The following is an 18,289-nucleotide window of genomic DNA, read 5'->3' as shown; positions in this document are numbered from 1 at the left end:
ATTATATTTCTTTTTCTGTGATTTGTCTATATTTGGGGGCACTTATTTATTGATTTATTGTTCTTTTTCTTATTGACTGGTAGCACCTTTGTATATGTTGGAGAAAAGAGCCCTTCTTCTGAGATGCTGGCTTACAGATACCCCCTGCCACAGTTTGTTGACTTTTGCATTTGCTTAAAATGTTTTCTCTGTGCAGAAGAGTTTTATTTTTCTGTAGTCTAACTAAACTTTTATGGTTTCTTAGTTCTGTGTCATACTTTAAAAGGTCTTTCCCATTCCAAGATAATTTTTAAAAGATGTCTTATGTTCCAGTACTTTTATCATTTTATTTTTTTATGTTAAAGTCATCAATACAGCTGGAATTTACATTAGTATATAAGGTTTGAGGTAGGAATCCAACTTCTTGTTTTTTATCTAGTTATCTGTCATTATCATTTACTGAGTAATACCCACTGATTTGAAGTGCTTCCGACACTTCTTTTAAATAGCAAACTCTCTCCCTTCATGTTTTGAAAATGTGATCAAGTAAAAATGAGGACTTATAAGACTTTCCAGGAACACATTGGCTTAAAGTGAGAGATTTGACCAAGTATGGTTCCCTTGCCTTAGGACTTTACCCTACAATTCCTCTAATTTTGATATCTCCCTATTGGCTGTTTTCTCCCCATGTTATCTAAATGTGTAGCAAGTATACACCTGAGCACCCAACTCTTAAAAAGACCTGTCTCCCTAGCAATGGATGACAGCCCTTGGACGGGCAGGTCAGTTTGGTTCTGACTGCTAACTGCTATCTAGGATGAATGACCGAGGCTAGAAGTTCTGTCTGGTCTTACCTGTGTTTGTAACTGGCTGCAGGAATCGGCATGTGTGAAGGTGGTGGCTGCCGTGAGCATGTGGGATGTGTGCATGGAGAAGGGACACAGAGACTTGGAACAGTTCGAGAAGGTGCATCGCTACATCAGTGACCAGCTCTTCACAAATTTTGTAAGTGACTCTTCAGCCCACTTTTTTCAGGTTGGGCCTCTTCGCAGGGTTCTCTCTAACATCCAGCTCATGGAAAAGTTAATTCCATAGAAACACGCTTCCATGGACCAGGACTCCTAGTGTCCTTTAGCTAAGTTCATATCAGAATTTTATATTCAGAACCTGACTTTCAATCAGCTGAAAGGACAGATAGGACCTGCATGTATGCAAATAGATTTTTTTATAGCTTGTGATCAGCCCAGTTTCAGGGGACAAAGGAAAACCAGGAAATTTAATCTGGTATCACTACTGATAACTGATCAAAAGAAAACAACTAAAGAACTAATAACTTAAAATGGAATATTTATGCATAGTTAAGAGATCAACAGATAGATTTTTGAAATGGCACAAACTATTTTGTAAAGACTACTAAATGCCAAATTGCTTGGGAAATTCTAAATATATATTCTATATATATCTCCTGAGTAGAAATGGGTGGGCTTTGATAGTTTCTTGGAGATCTCTGGATGCTTGAAGCATCTTTAGAAAACATTGGGGGAACTTGGGGGGAACATACAGTTATTCTAACAGTAGCATCTTATTAAAAGTAATTTACTAAGCACCTATTTGTGTTCTTTTGTGTCAATATTGTGCCCTCTATGTCTATCCCTCTAGAAAGAATTAGACAAAAACTTTTGAAAAGTGAAAACAGATTATTACTAAGTAGTTATGAGTAGAAGAGGTATGATGGGTGTGTGAAAGTTTCTCTACCCCAGATTTATGTAACAACTAAATCTTTTTTTAAATTTATTTTTTATTGATGTATAGTTAAATTACAATGTTATGTTAATTACTTCTGTACAGCAAAGTGACTCAGTTACACATATATATGCATTCTTTTTTATATTCTTTTCCATTATAGTTTTTTTATTTTTTTTACACCAAAGAAAAATTTATTAAAGTATAGATTACTGGTTATTTAAAAATACATGAGAAAAGATATACGAAGGCATTATCATACAACTGATTTCTAAACTCAATACTTTTGAAATACAAAACAATGATCATTACCCCCAAAAGTCAGTTTGAAACAAATTGATTTTTAAGTTGGTATTATAATTGTTTTCACTCAATTTTGCTTACAAATGTTACTAGGTTTTTCAGTTTCGTCACATATCAGAACTTTTTTTGACGTGTTTACTTCTCAAAGTAGAATATAGTTATTTCTTGCAAGTAATGTCAGCAACTATAGAAAGCTTCTCTTAAGTCACAAGGATTCAATATGGTTGCTGCTTTGGAAATAGTTACCATTCTGAGTTATCTATACTAAGACTCATGTATTGACAGGCAAAATATTAATGGGCAAAGTATGGAGATTGAGAGCAGGAGGACTAAGAAAAGATATCTTTTACTGCAGACCTGCTAAAAAAAGACTCCATTATTTACTCTGATAGTATTGCTAGAGAAGCAGTTTTCTGCCAGATCACAGGTTGGCTATGTAGTTGTCCATTTTAAATTTCCATCGCTAAAGAATGGCAGACTTCAACAATTAGACTGCTCAACCAAATAAGCAGAATTTTAAGTTACCATATACTTTAATTACGAGAAATAAATTATTTTCTTAATTGGTTTAGCAGCCTTGTATCTGGAAAGGCAGCAAAACCCACTTTGTTCCAAAATTAGAAGGCCGACTCAGAGGCTGCTTCTAAGATGCCTAACTATCTTCTATCATCAATCAGTCATGAAGGTGGACCTTCATGAACTCAGTAACTTAATAAATGTAAAAATGAACTCATCTATCAACACAGTGTTGAGCCTGCAAAACCAAAAAAGTACATTCATAAGGTAGGAATTGGTTTGTATAAAACAAGAGAGTATATATCCTCTTATATAACACAAGAGGAATATGCATGGTAATAAAAACAATCTATAATAAACTTGTCTCTTAGGATGCTTTGTATTTCTGCAGTGTCTGTTGTAACTTCTCCTTCTCATTTCTGATTTTATTGATTTGAGTCCTCTCCCTCTTTTTCTTGATGAGTCTGGCTAATGGCTTATCAATTTTGTTTATCTTCTCAAAGAACCAGCTTTTAGTTTTATTGATCTTTGCTATTGTTTTCTTTGTTTCTATTTCATTTATTTCTGCTCTGATCTTTATGATTTCTTTCCTTCTGCTAACTTTGGGTTTTGTTTGTTCTTCTTTCTCTAGTTTCTTTAGGTGTAAGGTTAGATTGTTTACTTGAGATTTTTCTTGTTTCTTGAGGTAGGCTTGTATAGCTATAAACTTCCCTCTTAGAACTGCTTTTGCTGCATCCCATAGGTTTTGGGTCGTCGTGTTTTCATTGTCATTTGTCTCTAGGTATTTTTTGATTTCCTCTTTGATTTCTTCAGTGATCTCTTGGTTATTTAGTAACGTATTGTTTAGCCTCCATGTGTTTGTCTTTTTTACGTTTTTTTCCCTGTAATTCATTTCTAATCTCATAGCATTGTGGTCAGAAAAGATGCTTGATATGATTTCAATTTTCTTAAATTTACTGAGGCTTGATTTGTGACCCAAGATGTGATCTATCCTGGAGAATGTTCCGTGCGCACTTGAGAAGAACGTGTAATCTGCCGTTTTTGGATGGAATGTCCTATAAATATCAATTAAATCTATCTGGTCTATTGTGTCATTTAAAGCTTCTGTTTCCTTATTTATTTTCATTTTGGATGATCTGTCCATTGGTGTAAGTGAGGTGTTAAAGTCCCCCACTATTATTGTGTTACTGTCAATTTCCTCTTTTATGGCTGTTAGCAGTTGCCTTATGTATTGAGGTGCTCCTATGTTGGGTGCATATATATTTATAATTGTTATATCTTCTTCTTGGATTGATCCTTTGATCATTATGTAGTGTCCTTCTTTGTCTCTTGTAACATTCTTTATTTTAAAGTCTATTTTATCTGATATGAGTATAGCTACTCCAGCTTTCTTTTTATTTCCATTTGCATGGAATATCTTTTTCCATCCTCTCACTTTCAGTCTGTATGTGTCCCTAGGTCTAAAGTGGGTCTCTTGTAGACAGCATATATATGGGTCTTGTTTTTGTATCCATTCAGCAAGCCTGTGTCTTTTGGTTGGAGCATTTAATCCATTCACGTTTAAGGTAATTATCAATATGTATGTTCCTATGACCATTTTCTTAATTGTTTTGGGTTTGTTTTTGTAGGTCCTTTTCTTCTCTTGTGTTTCCCACTTAGAGAAGTTCCTTTAACATTTGTTGTAGAGCTGGTTTGGTGGTGCTGAATTCTCTTAGCTTTTGCTTGTCTGTAAAGCTTTTGATTTCTCCATCAAATCTGAATGAGATCCTTGCCGGTAGAGTAATCTTGGTTGTAAGTTCTTCCCTTTCATCACTTTAAGTATATCATGCCACTCCCTTCTGGCTTGTAGAGTTTCTGCTGAGAAATCAGCTGTTATCCTTATGGGAGTTGCCTTGTATGTTATTTGTCGTTTTTCCCTTGCTGCTTTCAATAATTTTTCTTTGTCTTTAATTTTTGCCATTTTGATTACTATGTGTCTCGGCGTGTTTCTCCTTGGGTTTATCCTGTATGGGACTCTCTGTGCTTCCTGGACTTGGGTGGCTATTTCCTTTCCCATGTTAGGGAAGTTTTCAACTATAATCTCTTCAAATATTTTCTCTGGTCCTTTCTCTCTCTCTCTTCTCCTTCTGGAACCCCTATAATGCGAATGTTGTTGCGTTTAATGTTGTCCCAGAGGTCTCTTAGGCTGTCTTCATTTCTTTTCATTCTTTTTTCTTTAGTCTGTTCCGCAGCAGTGAATTCCACCATTCTGTCTTCCAGGTCACTTATCCATTCTTCTGCCTCAGTTATTCTGCTATTGATTCCTTCTAGTGTAGTTTTCATTTCAGTTATTGTATTGGTCATCTCTGTTTGTTTGTTCTTTAATTCTTCTAGGTCTTTGTTAATCATTTCTTGCATCCTCTCAATCTTTGCCTCCATTCTTATTCCAAGGTCCTGGATCATCTTCACTATCATTATTCTGAATTCTTTTTCTGGAAGGTTGCCTATCTCCACTTCATTTAGTTGTTTTTCTGGGGTTTTTTCTTGTTCCTTCATCTGGTATATAGCCCTCTGCCTTTTCATCTTGTCTATCTTTCTGTAACTGTGGGTTTTGGTCCACAGGCTGCAGGATTGTAGTTTTTCTTGCTTCTGCTGTCTGTCCTCTGGTGGTTGAGGCTATCTAAGAGGCTTGATGGGAGGCTCTGGTGGTGGGTAGAGCTGACTGTTGCTGTGGCAGACAGAGCTCTGTAACACTTTAATCCACCTGACTGTTGATGGGTGGGGCTGGGTTCCCTCCCTGTTGGTTGTTTTGCCTGAGGCAACCCAACACTGGAACCTACCTGGGCTCTTTGATGGGGTTAATGGCAGACTCTGGGAGGGCTCACACCAAGGAGCACTTCCCAGAACCTCCGCTGCCAGTGTCCTTGTCCCCACAGTGAAACAGAGCCACCCCCCGCCTCTGCAGGAGACCCCCCAACACCAGCAGGCAGGTCTGGTTCAGTCTCCCCCAGGGTCACTGCTCCTTCCCCTGAGTCCTGATGCGCACACTACTTTGTGTGTGCTCTCCAAGAGTGGGGTCTCTGTTTCCCCCAGTCCTGTCAAAGTCCTGCAATCAATTCCCACTAGGCTTCAAAGTCTGATTCTCTAGGAATTCCTCCTCCCGTTGCCGGACCCCCAGGTTGGGAAGCCTGACGTGGGGCTCAGAAGCTTCACTCCAGTGGGTGGACTTCTGTGGTATAAGTGTTCGCCAGTCTGTGAGTCACCCACCCAGCAGTTATGGGATTTGATTTTACTCTGATTGCGCCCCTCCTACCGTCTCACTGTGGCTTCTCCTCTGTCCTTGGACGTGGGGTATCCTCCTTGGTGAGTTCCAGTGTCTTCCTGTCGATGATTGTCCAGCAGCCAGTTGTGATTCTGGTGCTCTCGAAAGAGGGAGTGAGAGCACGTCCTTCTACTCCGCCATCTTGGTTAATCTATAATAAACTTGTAAAGAAATGATTCTGGTTTACATGTAACTCTGCTTAAACTGACCATGACTGAATGATTAAACATTTTCTTCTCCTAACATAATGCCCATTCATTATAAGCTAAGCTGGACTTAGTTTCTTATAAATCTCTTATTTCCTTGGATTTATCTACTACACCCTTACTTTATAGCCATTTAACTTATAAGCTGGGCCTGCCCAGCCTGCCTCTAAAGCCCCTCTTCAGAAGGATGCCAGATGCATTAAACAGAGGCATCTTCTCATAAGAATCTGCACTTCAAAACAGCATATGAAGAACCAGCAGTTGGCTCTCCAATGTAGCTACCTCTCATTTCACATTATCACAGAAACAGTGCAGTTTACTAACCACTCCTTCCTTACAGAAAACTCAGTAGCTGTAAAAATTTTTGTTCATTTCAGAACAGATTTCAATACTTATTAATTCCAGAGATCTGAACACCATGTAGCTGTGGCATTTTGGGATTTAGCACACTCAGGAGAGAAGCTGTGTTTAAGATGAAGTGAGTTGGATCATACTTCGTATAGAAACTTGCCAGAAAATGTAGAATTATTGGAGAAATTGTGAAAAACTTCCGTGAAGATGTAAACTGTACTCCATAGTCCAGTTGTTCCCAGTGAGTTAGGAGCCTCGCTTTACCCTGGTCAGGAGTTTCAAATGGTGTTCCTTTTACTGCATGCAGAAATACATACATGCCCAGATTATGTATAACATTTGTTAAGGTCCAAGCAACAGGAACACTGAAGAAGGGAATACTGAGTAAAACGATATGAAGCAAGCCAACTCCCAATGCATATGTCAGCCACAGACCCCAGCTGTTCATTATACAGGTATTTGGATTCACCTCACTGTGGTCAGCTCCAACATTCATGTTTGCACCGCCACCCCACTCCCGGCGGCTGGCTGGCTCGGAGCAGTATCAGCTCCGCAGCGGCTGCAGGGCCGACGGCGGCGTCTCCTCCGTTATGGTTTATTGCAGGATATTGAATATAGTTCCCTGTGCTACACAGCGGGACCTTATTGTTTGTCCATTCTCTATATACCAGTTTGCATCTGCTAATCCCCAACTCCCAATCCAACCCTCTCCCACCTCCTTCCCCCTTGGCAGCCACCAGTGTATTCTCTATGTCCCTGATTTTGTTTCTGTTTCATAGATAGGTTCATTTGTGTCATATTTTATTTATTTATTTATTTATTTATTAAATAAATAAATTTATTTATTTTTGGCAGCATTGGGTCTTTGTTGCTGCACACGTGCTTTCTGTAGTTGCAGCGAGCGGGGGCTACCCTTTGTTGCAGTGCATGGGCTTCTCATTGGGTGGCTTCTCTTTTTTTGGAGCACAGACTCTAGGTGCATGGGCTTCAGTAGTTGTGGCATGCGGGCTCAGTAGTCGTGCTTTGCGGGCTCTAGAGCACAGGCTCAGTAGTTGTGGCACACGGGCTTAGTTGCTCCACATCATGTGGAATCTTCCCGGACCAGGGCTCAAACCCATGTCCCCTGCATTGGCAGGCAGATTGTTAACCACTACGCCACCAGGGAAGTCCTGTGTCATATTTTAGATTCCATGTATAAGTGGTATCATATGTTATTTGCTTTGTCTTTTCTGACTTACTTCACTTAGTATCATAATCTCTGGTTGCATCCATGTTGTTGCAGATGGCATTATTTCGTTCTTTTTTATGGCTGAGTAGTATTCCATTGTATATATGTACCACATCTTCTTTATCAATTCATCTGTCAACAGACATTTATGTTGTTTCCATGTCTTGGCTATTGTGAATAGTGTTGCTGTGAACATAGAGGTGCATGAATCTTTTTGAATTATGGTTTTGTTTGGGTATATGCCCAGGAGTGGGATTGTTGAGTCATATGGTAATTCTATTTTTAACAACTAAATATTAAGTTAAATTCAAGTTATATATAGACACATACACATAAGTGATACCAGACAGATGGTCACAAATGGGTTGTAATGCAAACATCATGTTCATGTATGTAGTTTAGCATTTGTTATCAACTATGCAGCTATTTTGCACACTCATTGTTTGGCGTGAGCAAATTGTTGGGTGAAGAGTTATAAGCTGAGAAGCTTTGTGGAATATGTGCGTACATCTGGTGTTGGATAAGCAGAACACTGTCGGATCTGCATGGGTTTAGCTCGTGCACCAGGAGCAAAGCAGGTGGTACAGGACCTAACAAAATCCACCTGAAGAGAGTTTTGAGAATAACAAGTTCGGGACACTGAACACCACGCCTTTCTCATCCCCACAGAAGGAGAGGACAGAGCGGCTGGTCATCTCTCCCCTGAATCAGTTACTGAGCATGTTCACGGGGCCCCACAAGCTGGTGCAGAAACGCTTTGACAAGCTTCTGGACTTCTATAACTGTACAGAACGGGCAGAGAAGCTGAAGGACAAAAAGACCCTGGAGGAGCTGCAGTCGGCCCGGAACAACTACGAGGCCCTGAACGCCCAGCTGCTGGACGAGCTGCCCAAGTTCCATCAGTACGCGCAGGGCCTCTTCAGCAACTGTGTGCATGGCTACGCCGAGGCCCACTGTGACTTCGTGCGCCAGGCGCTGGAGCAGCTGAAGCCGTTGCTCTCGGTGAGGCCCGCCCTCCCCATGGAAAAGTAGACTCCCAAGTTCTCCTGGAGTTTTTCTGGGAATACACAGCCAGGTTGTCAGAGACATTATTAAACTAGGTAGATTAAGTATGTCACTAGGTCAGGCCTGTCAGGAATCAGAATTCTTGATCCCTTGATGGAGCCGGGGAACCCGTGGCCTTTAAATGGCTCTCCTTCCACCCTGAGAGATCCTGGAGGAGCCAGCCAGCTCGGGCAGTGGGCACTGGGCTGCGGTGTTGGTGGCTTACACTTGAGTTTTAGGGAGACTGTGCCAGTCCTGGGATCGTTCACGTGTGTTCTCTTCTTTCCTCTGTCTCTGCTCTCCCTGTGCATGGACTCCAGTTACTCAAAGTCACCGGCAGGGAAGGGAACCTGATTGCCGTCTTCCATGAGGAGCACAGCAGGGTCCTGCAGCAACTCCAGGTTTTCACCTTCTTCCCAGAGTCTCTTCCTGCCACCAAGAGGTCACTTGAGAGGAAAACTATGGACCGCCAGTCCACCCGAAAGCCATTCCTGGGCCTGGTGAGTGGAACTGGAGAGGCTCATATGACCTGGTGGTTAAGGTGCGAATTCCTGAGTGAGGCCGCCTGGGTTCAGATCCCAATTCTGACAAGGACTTACTCTGTGTCCTTGAGCAAGTGCTTCATCGGTTTCCTCATGTCTAAAACACAGATAATAGTTATACCTACATCATAGAGTTGTTTTGAGATTCAAATGAGTTAAAATATATAAAACACTTGGACATTGCCTGGCACTAGTTAGCATTATTCAAGTAAGCTATCATCATCATCATTATTATTATTAATATTGATGGACTCAGCTCTGTCTCTACAGATGAGCAATTTAATAGGAGTTTAAATATTTTATAATAATTGGAGAATAAAGGTTATTGAGTTCAAATCTATCATGCTCTCATTCATTCATTCCTTCACTCACTATCACTATGCACCACTAGTGTTCCTGCTGGTACAGGCTTCAGAATGCCCTCTGAAAAGCATTCTTGGATCCTGTCCTATACAATGAAAGGAGTTAGTAAAGGATTAATATTAGTACTTTGATCAGTCAAAGGAACTGGTTTAAGGGTATGTTAATTCTGCCAGGCTCCCTATTTTTGATCATGTATTGGAAAAGTTGGTTATCTGATATACTGCCAAACAGTTAATGGCTGACCGCTTTTTAACCTGGAGTTATTTTCTTTTTGAACTCGATTCTTGCATATTCTGAAAAGTAGGGTAAGATATACCAGATTATATGGGGTAAAAATCTAAAAGACTGCTGATTTATCTGTGCTTACAATATTTTTGCCCCATGTAATCCCATAGACATTAATTTATATGATCTAAAAGAGGGAATCAGATTTTTTAATCATGTTTACTTTTTCTTATTTTTATGAATATTATTTGTTTTTATAGATATGAAGTCTAGATAAGGAAAGTTTCAGTTGTTTAGATTCATAGAGTAAAATACAAGAAGACCTACTCATATTACTTAGATATTTTGATTCTTTAGGTGGCACTTTAATCACATATTTTTGTCACAGGATAACAGATATAAAACTAAGGGTGTGTTAAATTTTCTTACTACAAAGGCACCAAAACATGACCTAAGAGATTACGGTTTTTACCTAGCCACGTGGTCTGACTCAGGCGCAAAGGCATCTGATGGGAGTAGGGAGCTGGCTGTCATTGCCTCCATTTCTGAGACTGACAGCATATGGGATTAAATACGGCTGCTGGGATAACGGCCAGGAAGGGGTTTGATGATTATATTTCTTATATTGCCTTTCAGCCAAGTTACATGCTTCAGTCGGAAGAACTCCGGACCTCCCTCTTGGCAAGGTATCCCCCTGAAAAGCTCTTCCAAGCAGAACGGAACTTCAATGCTGCCCAGGACCTGGACGTCTCACTTCTGGAAGGCGACCTGGTGGGCGTGATCAAGAAAAAGGACCCCATGGGCAGCCAGAACCGCTGGCTGATTGACAATGGAGGTAAGAACAGTAGACGACAGATTACCGTAACTCTAAATGAGGAAAGAGTGATTTGGACTGTGCCTGAATCCTGTGTAGGCCAGAGAAAAATATGAGAGTCTTTGATTAAAGGGAAAAGCAACCTTAAAATTTCTCTCCATCTCTAGAGAGTGTAATGCTCAAGTCATTACTGAAACAAAACCAGTCTTTGATTTTGTTTTTGTTTTTAAAAAATTCCAGAGGAGACTCCATTACTTACCTTGCAAGATCTTGCCTTGCTTTACCTTTACAGGCAGTGAATCCTGCCTGAAGGGTCCTTTGCCCTCTCGATCCTAACCTGAGTGAACCACAAGTTCTGTAGGTGTGTTTTGTGAGCATAAGAATTTAAAACCTGTAAGAAGGGGTTGTTTGCTTTTTGAGTCCCCCCCCTCCACTACCAGCAAACAATTTTACTTCATGACTATTTAGGGAATGACTTTAAAAACAGCTTACAGCTTTTTTTTCTGGTGGGAGTGGGGGTGGGGAAGGCATACAGAATTTTTTTTCAACGTACAAAGAATAATGCCTATCCATAATCCTTTTTCCACAATTCCAAAATCTGAAAAGCTTTGAAAAATCAGAGGGTTCTTTTTCAGAACTAATTTGCCAAAACCTGCCCTGATCTGAACTCATTTGGTGACAAAACCTGAACAAATGATGTGAGGCTGTTTATGATCATTACTTTTCCTTTTTGGTGTGACTAGTCATATACGTTTTGCTACAGAAACATGAATGGATTTGACTATAGGGTGTTGACCCAGACCCTGCTGGGGATATCATGAAATCTATAGTATACTTGATTACCTTTCCTGAACCCCAAAATCTGAATTCCAAAACACATCCGGCCCCGGCCTTTTAGAAAAGGATTGTGGGCCTCTATAATAAACATCTATGTTCATACCACAAGAACTGAAAGTTTTAACATTTCTCAGTTTCTTTAAAAGTGTTGTGTGGATTTTTTTCTCCTCCCCCAGCCCCCTGTTCTGCTTACCCAAAATAATAAAGATTGAAATGGGAAAGGAAGGACGAAGGATGGGGCCCCCAGGGTGATGACAGGTGAGAGCCACTGATAGACAGATGAACTCCTAGTGAAGATCCAGGCTGTTTGAGCCCCCCCATCCTTGGGGTTCTTCCTTATCTACTAAATCCTGGTGGGTAAAGTGGCAGCCAGAAGCTCACAGCATCAGCTTTTAGACCCTCCACCCCTTGGCATCTGCTCAGGGAACTCCTCCCCGTCGTCCAGCAGATAGAACAAATGCAGGCTGGCCTTTTTTTTAGGTCCAGGAAACACTCTGAAGATCAAGACAGAGATGGCCCTTGCTCGAGTCGAGGTTACATACTCTGGGTCCCTGCCTTAGCAGATAATTCTTTCCTAATAAATATAACAATTTTTCCTATGGATTAGGGATCTCAATCCCTAATCTATGCTTAAAAGTTTTAGCTGAGGGCCCTTTCTGTCCTCATCTTAGGCAATTTATTGATATGAACATGTGTTAGATGTGTATTCTAACTAATATAAGCAGCTAGTTCTCACAGTATTCCCACCTCATTCCTAAACCAGGGACAGAGATTCAAGTGTGTGGTTGGAGAGGGCAGGGAGGCATAGCCCAGGGGCTCTGTCATGCTGAGGATGGTTTTTAAAATCCCTTTTTACCACACTCGATGGACAATTGAACACATCCTTAGTTAAGTCTTCCCCTTAGCCTTTGCTCCCATGGTCTGGCCCTTCTGTTTTCTTCATCTGCTCACACTCAGACATGTGGTCTGTGGTTGTTTATGTTACTGTCTCTTAATTCTCAGCAAAGCCCCTTGTCACTCACCTGTTGTGTGGTTGTAATAGGTGTGAACTGGCAGGAGGCCGCAGCATCTTGTCTCCACCACCCACACTGTGCCCTGGGATGGTGTCTGTTCTGTTTGTCTCTAGGGATCTTATTTTGTCTCACTATTGACCTTAAACCATAGTTTCTTCTCTCCTGATTTCCTCCACCCTCCTCCTCCCACGAAAAGCTCTTCGTGTTTGTTTTTCCTGCCCACAGTCACCAAAGGCTTTGTGTACAGCTCCTTCCTGAAGCCCTACAATGCACGCCGCAGCCACTCCGACACCTCCGTGGGCAGCCACTCCTCCACCGAGTCGGAGCATGGCAGCTCCTCCCCCAGGTTCCCCCGGCGGCAGAACAGCGGCGGCACCTTGACCTTCAATCCCAGCAGTGTGGCCGTGTCCTTTAGCTCAGGGCCTTCCCAGAAACAGCCTCCAGACACATCTTCACTGACGGAATTTGACCAAGGAACTCTCAGCACATCCTTGAACTCAGAGAGCAGTCCTTCCAGATGCCCCTCGGACCCAGACTGCCCCTCCCAGCACGGGTCCTGGGACTCGGTAGACGCTGCCAGAGACCTTCACCAGCCTGCTCCCACTCTGAGGAGCTCCCGAAACCCCAGGCATCCAGAAATGGCTGGTTACTCCGTGCCAGGGCGAAACGGGCAGGGTAGAGACCTCGTAAAAGGATGTGCAAGAACAGCCCTGTCTCTGGATGACAGAAACGGACAGCTGGAAAACAGCGAGGCGGAAGGCAACCAGGTGAGTGCGGCCCGGGTACGGTGGTTACTGCGCCTGAGCAGATGCAGGTGATGCCCTCCCAGGAGTGGGCGTGTCAGAGGCCTACCCAGGGCCTGGGGGTGACCTGGAGATGGGCTCGCAGACAAACCCTTAAAGCAGTTGTGGAAACTCACTGCTGTAAGAGTGGGCAGCGCCACCCCTTCTGGGCCCTTCCCTGGCTGACTTCACAGGCTATTGTGTCTTGGGGCATTTACAAGGTTTACCATGAAGCTTTTCCCACTCTTCCAGCGTGCTGATTTTTCCATTGTATAAAGTCTGCTGTTTAACTCGTCTACTTAGTTTTTTATTCAAATAACTATATGTTTATTTCTAGAATTCAGAAATAAAAGTCTGGCTCTGTTTCAGTTTTTCCTGTTCTTTTCATAATGGCCTGCTCTTGTCTTTGTATCTTAAACATTTTAAACCTACATATTTTAAAGCCACTTTCACATCCACAGCTGAGGAATCCCTGGCCACCTGCCTCTTGCCTTTGCTCACTTGCAGCAGTGAGTCTCTGTGTGTGTCTTACCTTCGTCTGTGAGCTCTCTGTGGTTCTGGTACAAACCACAGCCCAGGACGCACATCCCAGCTCTGGACCCACCAGCAGACAGTTTTTCTAGACGTGATAAGGGAGGAAATGGCCCTTTCTTAGATTCTGACTTTGTGCAAGGAGCTCACTTCTAGCCTCATGAGCTCCAGTTCCTGAGCAGGTCCTAAACCCCAGCCTTCGGGTGTGTATTCATCCCTGTGCCCCTGTGGGCCTCATGACTTCTGATCACTGAATACCACCCTTGCTTTGCATGATAGCTTTGTTATGGGCACCTAGAGAGCATCCTTTCTTACTTTGAGGTTAGTTGTGTTTTTGTGTTTTTTTTTAAAGTTTTTTAAATTCAGAATTTCTGTGTTAGTGGTATGGAAGGGCATCCTCATGTCTCATCCATCTTCCATGCTGACTGAAGTTTCTTTCACTCTTTAAGTCAACTCCAAAAGAGTAAAAATATGTGAATTTTGGTTTTCTTTAAATCTGCCCTGTTCATTAGGGTAGCCACAAGCCGTATGTAGCTATTTAAATTTAAGTTAGGTAAAATTAAACAAAATTTAAAATTAAGTTCTTTCATTTCACTAGGCATATTTCAAGTGCTCAATGGCCATGTGGCTAAGGGCTGCCATATTGCATGGTGCAGATACAGATGGTCCCCATCACCACAGGAAGTTCTGTTGGGCAGCTTTGCTCTAAGCTGTTTCCCATTTCCTAACTCACTTTCTCTTCCTCACACAGGTCTATTTTGCTGTCTATACCTTCAAGGCACGGAACCCAAACGAGCTGAGTGTGTCAGCCAATCAGAGACTCAAGATCCTGGAGTTTAAAGATGTTACAGGAAATACAGAATGGTGGTTAGCCGAAGTTAATGGGAAGAAGGGCTATGTTCCATCCAATTATATCTGCAAAACTGAGTACACCTGAACCTGTTCTGCCTCCCATTCAACCTTGCTGCCTTTGCTTCCTTCTGCTGAAGGGTCCTGGTGTCCACTGAGAGGGCGCCTGCTCTTGAGACACTGGCCCTGCTTGCATGGCTTAACCATGGCACACTGGGGCACAAGATAAGTCTTGCTCTCTTTGATTGGGTTGTCAGCCTTGATGCTTGCTAGAATTTCTAGAATTTGAAATGGACCCTGGGGCTTGCAAGTGATTCAGTGACCGTGAGAAGAGAGGCCAATCCTGGGGTCAGCTTTTGGAAACGAGAAATTTCCAGTCAGAAGACCAGTATCCAATATATGCTGGAAGCTGTGCTGTAGCATTAGAAGAAGTTGGCGTTGGTTGTGCCATACTGAGTTTGGGGTGGCCCCGTGCGCCATGATCGACTGACCGGAAACTGACTTGGATGAAAAGAATTCTCTGGGAGCCCTTTCAGGCTGCGCCTCTGCATGTGGCAAGGAGTTTGTCGACCTTGTACCAAATCTGGTATTTTAAAACCTCAGTGTCTGGCACACATTCACACACACACTCCTTATTTCTAAAAGTCCCTAAAACGCTACCACCTGTAATCTTTTTCTTATTTATTTCACTGCACTTCCAGATAGCTTGGGCAAAATTCAACTACTTTCTTTCTCCTTTTAAAAAATGTTTAGGGTCTTTCTTTTCCTTGAACCTTCATCTGAAAGGTTCTCTTCCTGTTAGGTGCGATCCTCCACACCTTGCTGACAGTCATCTCTACTTTATATGGTCTGTGCGTGATAATGTCTCCTGGCCTCTCTCTTGAAGCTCAATATCTGATAGGCTTTCCTAGGAGAACAGGATCAGAGCTCCCGCCATTTCATTAGAGCGATTCATTCTGCGATGGGCTGAAGCCATTCCAGCCTGCTGGGAGACTGGGTGCCTCTCCCCTTCATCCAAGCACACTACTGTCCACAGATGCAGAAAACATAACGCGTGTGTCTTATTTGAATTCGGATAAGCAGTCCCAGAAGTAGCTTATCCTAGACTTGGAAATAAGCATTTTCTGTTTCATCAGCCCCCGTGCTTCAGAGACCGTGGTCTAAGCCAAACAGAATCTAAAGTGCCTGATTGTGCCTCCCTCCGCCTCAGGAAGATATTTACTAATCCTAACACTAAGAATCTCCCCCTGAAGTTTCTATTTGAGCAGGGCTCTGATTCTTAAGGTCCGCCCCAGATAGAAAGCCTACCTTGGAACAGGAAACCGTGAATTTTGTCTTTTAAGAAAGGGAATTAAGAACAGCCTTACAGACCTTGCTCCTCCAAATGCACCTTTGCCTTAAAGTTATGATGAATTGGGAGACACCTGTGAACTCCTTGGCCCCCCGAGTCTGCTGGTTGGTCAGAAGGAAGCAACGCAAGAGTCTCTTGTGAATAGTGTTTATATCTAGAGATGTTTATATTTAAGTAGTTATTTTATAAATAAAAGCATTTCTAAGGGCCATGAGTATGTTTTCTTGATTTCCCTCCATGTTTAGCCTGAACCTTCTCGCGTTTCTGGGGGTAACTTCTTGACAATTCAGTGATGCTCAGATCCCAGGAGATGGGAGAGACAAACTGAAGAAACTCAGGTCAAAAATTCATTTTGTCGGGACTTCCCAGGTGGCGCAGTGGTTAAGAATCTGCCTGCCAATGCAGAGAACACGGGTTCGAGCCCTGGTCCAGGAGATCCCACATGCAGCAGAACAATTAAGCCCGTGCGCCACAACTACTGAGCCTGCGCTGTAGAGCCCGCAAGCCACAACTACTGAGCACGTATGCCACAACTACTGAAGCCTGCACGCCTAGAGCCCGTGCTCCACAACAAGAGAAGCCACCACAATGAGAAGCCCACACACTGCAACAAAGAGTAGCCCCTGCTCGCCACAACTAGAGAGAGCCTGCGTGCAGCAATGAAGACGCAGCCAAAGATAGATAAATAAAATAATTATTTTTTAAAAATTCATTTTGTCAAATATAATTTCAGCAGAATCACTCTATACTCAAAATATGTCTGTGCTGCAGGCCTCTTCATTAAGCCATTTCCTATGATAAAATCCTAGCAAAACAGAAAAGCTGGAATCTTGAAGAGGTAAGTATTTCCCAGCCATTACAGATGTGGAAACAGATGCACTAGTGATGAACTAACAAGTCCACACAGCAGCTCAAGCCAGATGGGGGGTGGGAGGGGGAGAATTAGCAGGAGCACTAGCGGAGGTGGCACTGAGGACAGTGGGTGACAGAAGTATCACCTGATACTGTTAAGGAATAGAAAATGTAGGTGAATAGACAGCCTCCGTGGGAAAGAAACTTACAGGCCAGTGAGGCCAACTCTTTCATTTTATTAGGTAGGAAGATGGGGTCTAGTGACATTGTGACTTGCCCAAGTCTTACATCAATTTTTGATGGATCCTGAATTTAAACTTATGCCTCAGGCTGAGCCTTTCCATCTTGTTCTGGAGCCAGACTGACTTCAGACACTTAAGAGCTTTGTGACCTTGGCAACTTACCTAACCTGTGCTTCAGCTTCCTCATCTAAAGTAGAGAAAATACTACTCTCCGCCTTACAGGGTTGTGGTACGGATGGAATGAGTTAATACATGGAGAATGCTAGAACGCTAGCACATAGTGAACAATAAACTGGAGAGCCCCGAGGCCCAAGTCAAGGAATTTAGATTTCATGAGAAACTCCTTATTACCTAGGTGGATTCCTTGTTGTAGGAAAGCTAAACGATAGCAGGATGATTTGGAGGGAGGACAGATCGAAGGCCGGAAAAAATCTAAGAAAAAGTTAACTGATGGGGCTTAAGATTGCTTGAGAATGGAAAAAAGCAGCAACATCCTATAAAGAATATGAAATTGAAGAAATGATGAATCCCTAACAAAGGGGAGATCATTGGGATGGTAGCAAGTTTATGAAAAGATGAGCATTGTAAACACTAGATGTCTGCTAGGTCTTGCTTTTTATTTTTATTTTTAATTTATTATTTTTTATTGAAGTATAGTTAATTTACAATGTTTCAGGTTATACAGAAAAGTGATTCAGTTATACATATATATTCTTTTTCAGATTCTTTTCCATTATAGGTTATTACAAGATATTGACTCTAGTTCCCTGTGCTATACAGTAGGTCCCTGTTGTTTATTTTATATATAGTGATGTATATCTGTTAATTCCAAATTCCCAATTTATCCCTCCTCCATTTTCCCCTTTGGTATACCATAAGTTGTTTTCTATGTCTTTGAGTCTATTTCTGTTTTGTAAATAAGTTCATTTGTATCATTTTTTTAGATTCCACACATAAGTGATATCATACAATATTTGTCTTTGACTTCACTTAATTTGATAATCTCTAGTTGCATCCATGTTGCTGCAAATGGCATTATTTCATTCCTTTTATTATGGCTGAGTAGTATTCCATTGTATATATGTACCACATCTTCTTTATCCATTCATCTGTTGATGGACACTTAGGTTGCTTCCATGTCTTGGCTATTGTAAATAGTGCAGCTGTGAACATTGGGGTGCCTGCATCTTTTCTAATTAGAGTTTTTGTCTTTTCCA

The 18,289-nt window shown here is 42.0% G+C and overlaps 1 protein-coding gene and 1 pseudogene across 14 annotated transcripts in view; one reads left to right on the top strand and one right to left on the bottom strand.

The window, feature by feature from the left end:
* DNMBP (dynamin binding protein) overlaps nucleotides 1-18,289 on the top strand; it is a 153,606-nt gene that overhangs the window by 105,160 nt on the left and 30,157 nt on the right. For 7 of the 13 annotated variants that reach the window (XM_082408053.1, XM_082408049.1, XM_082408044.1 and 4 more), the window contains 6 exons: nucleotides 856-984; nucleotides 8,297-8,629; nucleotides 8,992-9,171; nucleotides 10,438-10,636; nucleotides 12,691-13,232; nucleotides 14,530-16,187. In XM_082408053.1, the coding sequence (XP_082264179.1) occupies nucleotides 856-984; nucleotides 8,297-8,629; nucleotides 8,992-9,171; nucleotides 10,438-10,636; nucleotides 12,691-13,232; nucleotides 14,530-14,715 (1,569 nt within the window). In that variant the 3' untranslated portion in view covers nucleotides 14,716-16,187. Of the gene's footprint in view, nucleotides 1-855; nucleotides 985-8,296; nucleotides 8,630-8,991; nucleotides 9,172-10,437; nucleotides 10,637-12,661; nucleotides 13,233-14,529; nucleotides 16,188-16,223; nucleotides 18,283-18,289 lie in introns of those variants that run through there. The other 6 variants (XM_082408054.1, XM_082408055.1, XM_082408056.1 and 3 more) reach the window with 4 other exon arrangements.
* Nucleotides 6,426-8,290, bottom strand: LOC309636094 (ORM1-like protein 1 pseudogene; annotated as a pseudogene). Its single transcript has one exon. The product of its transcript is annotated as an ORM1-like protein 1 pseudogene (transcript).

The sequence above is a fragment of the Balaenoptera borealis genome, assembly GCF_965194805.1.
Source record: "Balaenoptera borealis genome assembly, chromosome: 10".
Classification (NCBI taxonomy): domain Eukaryota; kingdom Metazoa; phylum Chordata; class Mammalia; order Artiodactyla; family Balaenopteridae; genus Balaenoptera; species Balaenoptera borealis.
This window is presented reverse-complemented; position numbering and strand designations above follow the sequence as displayed.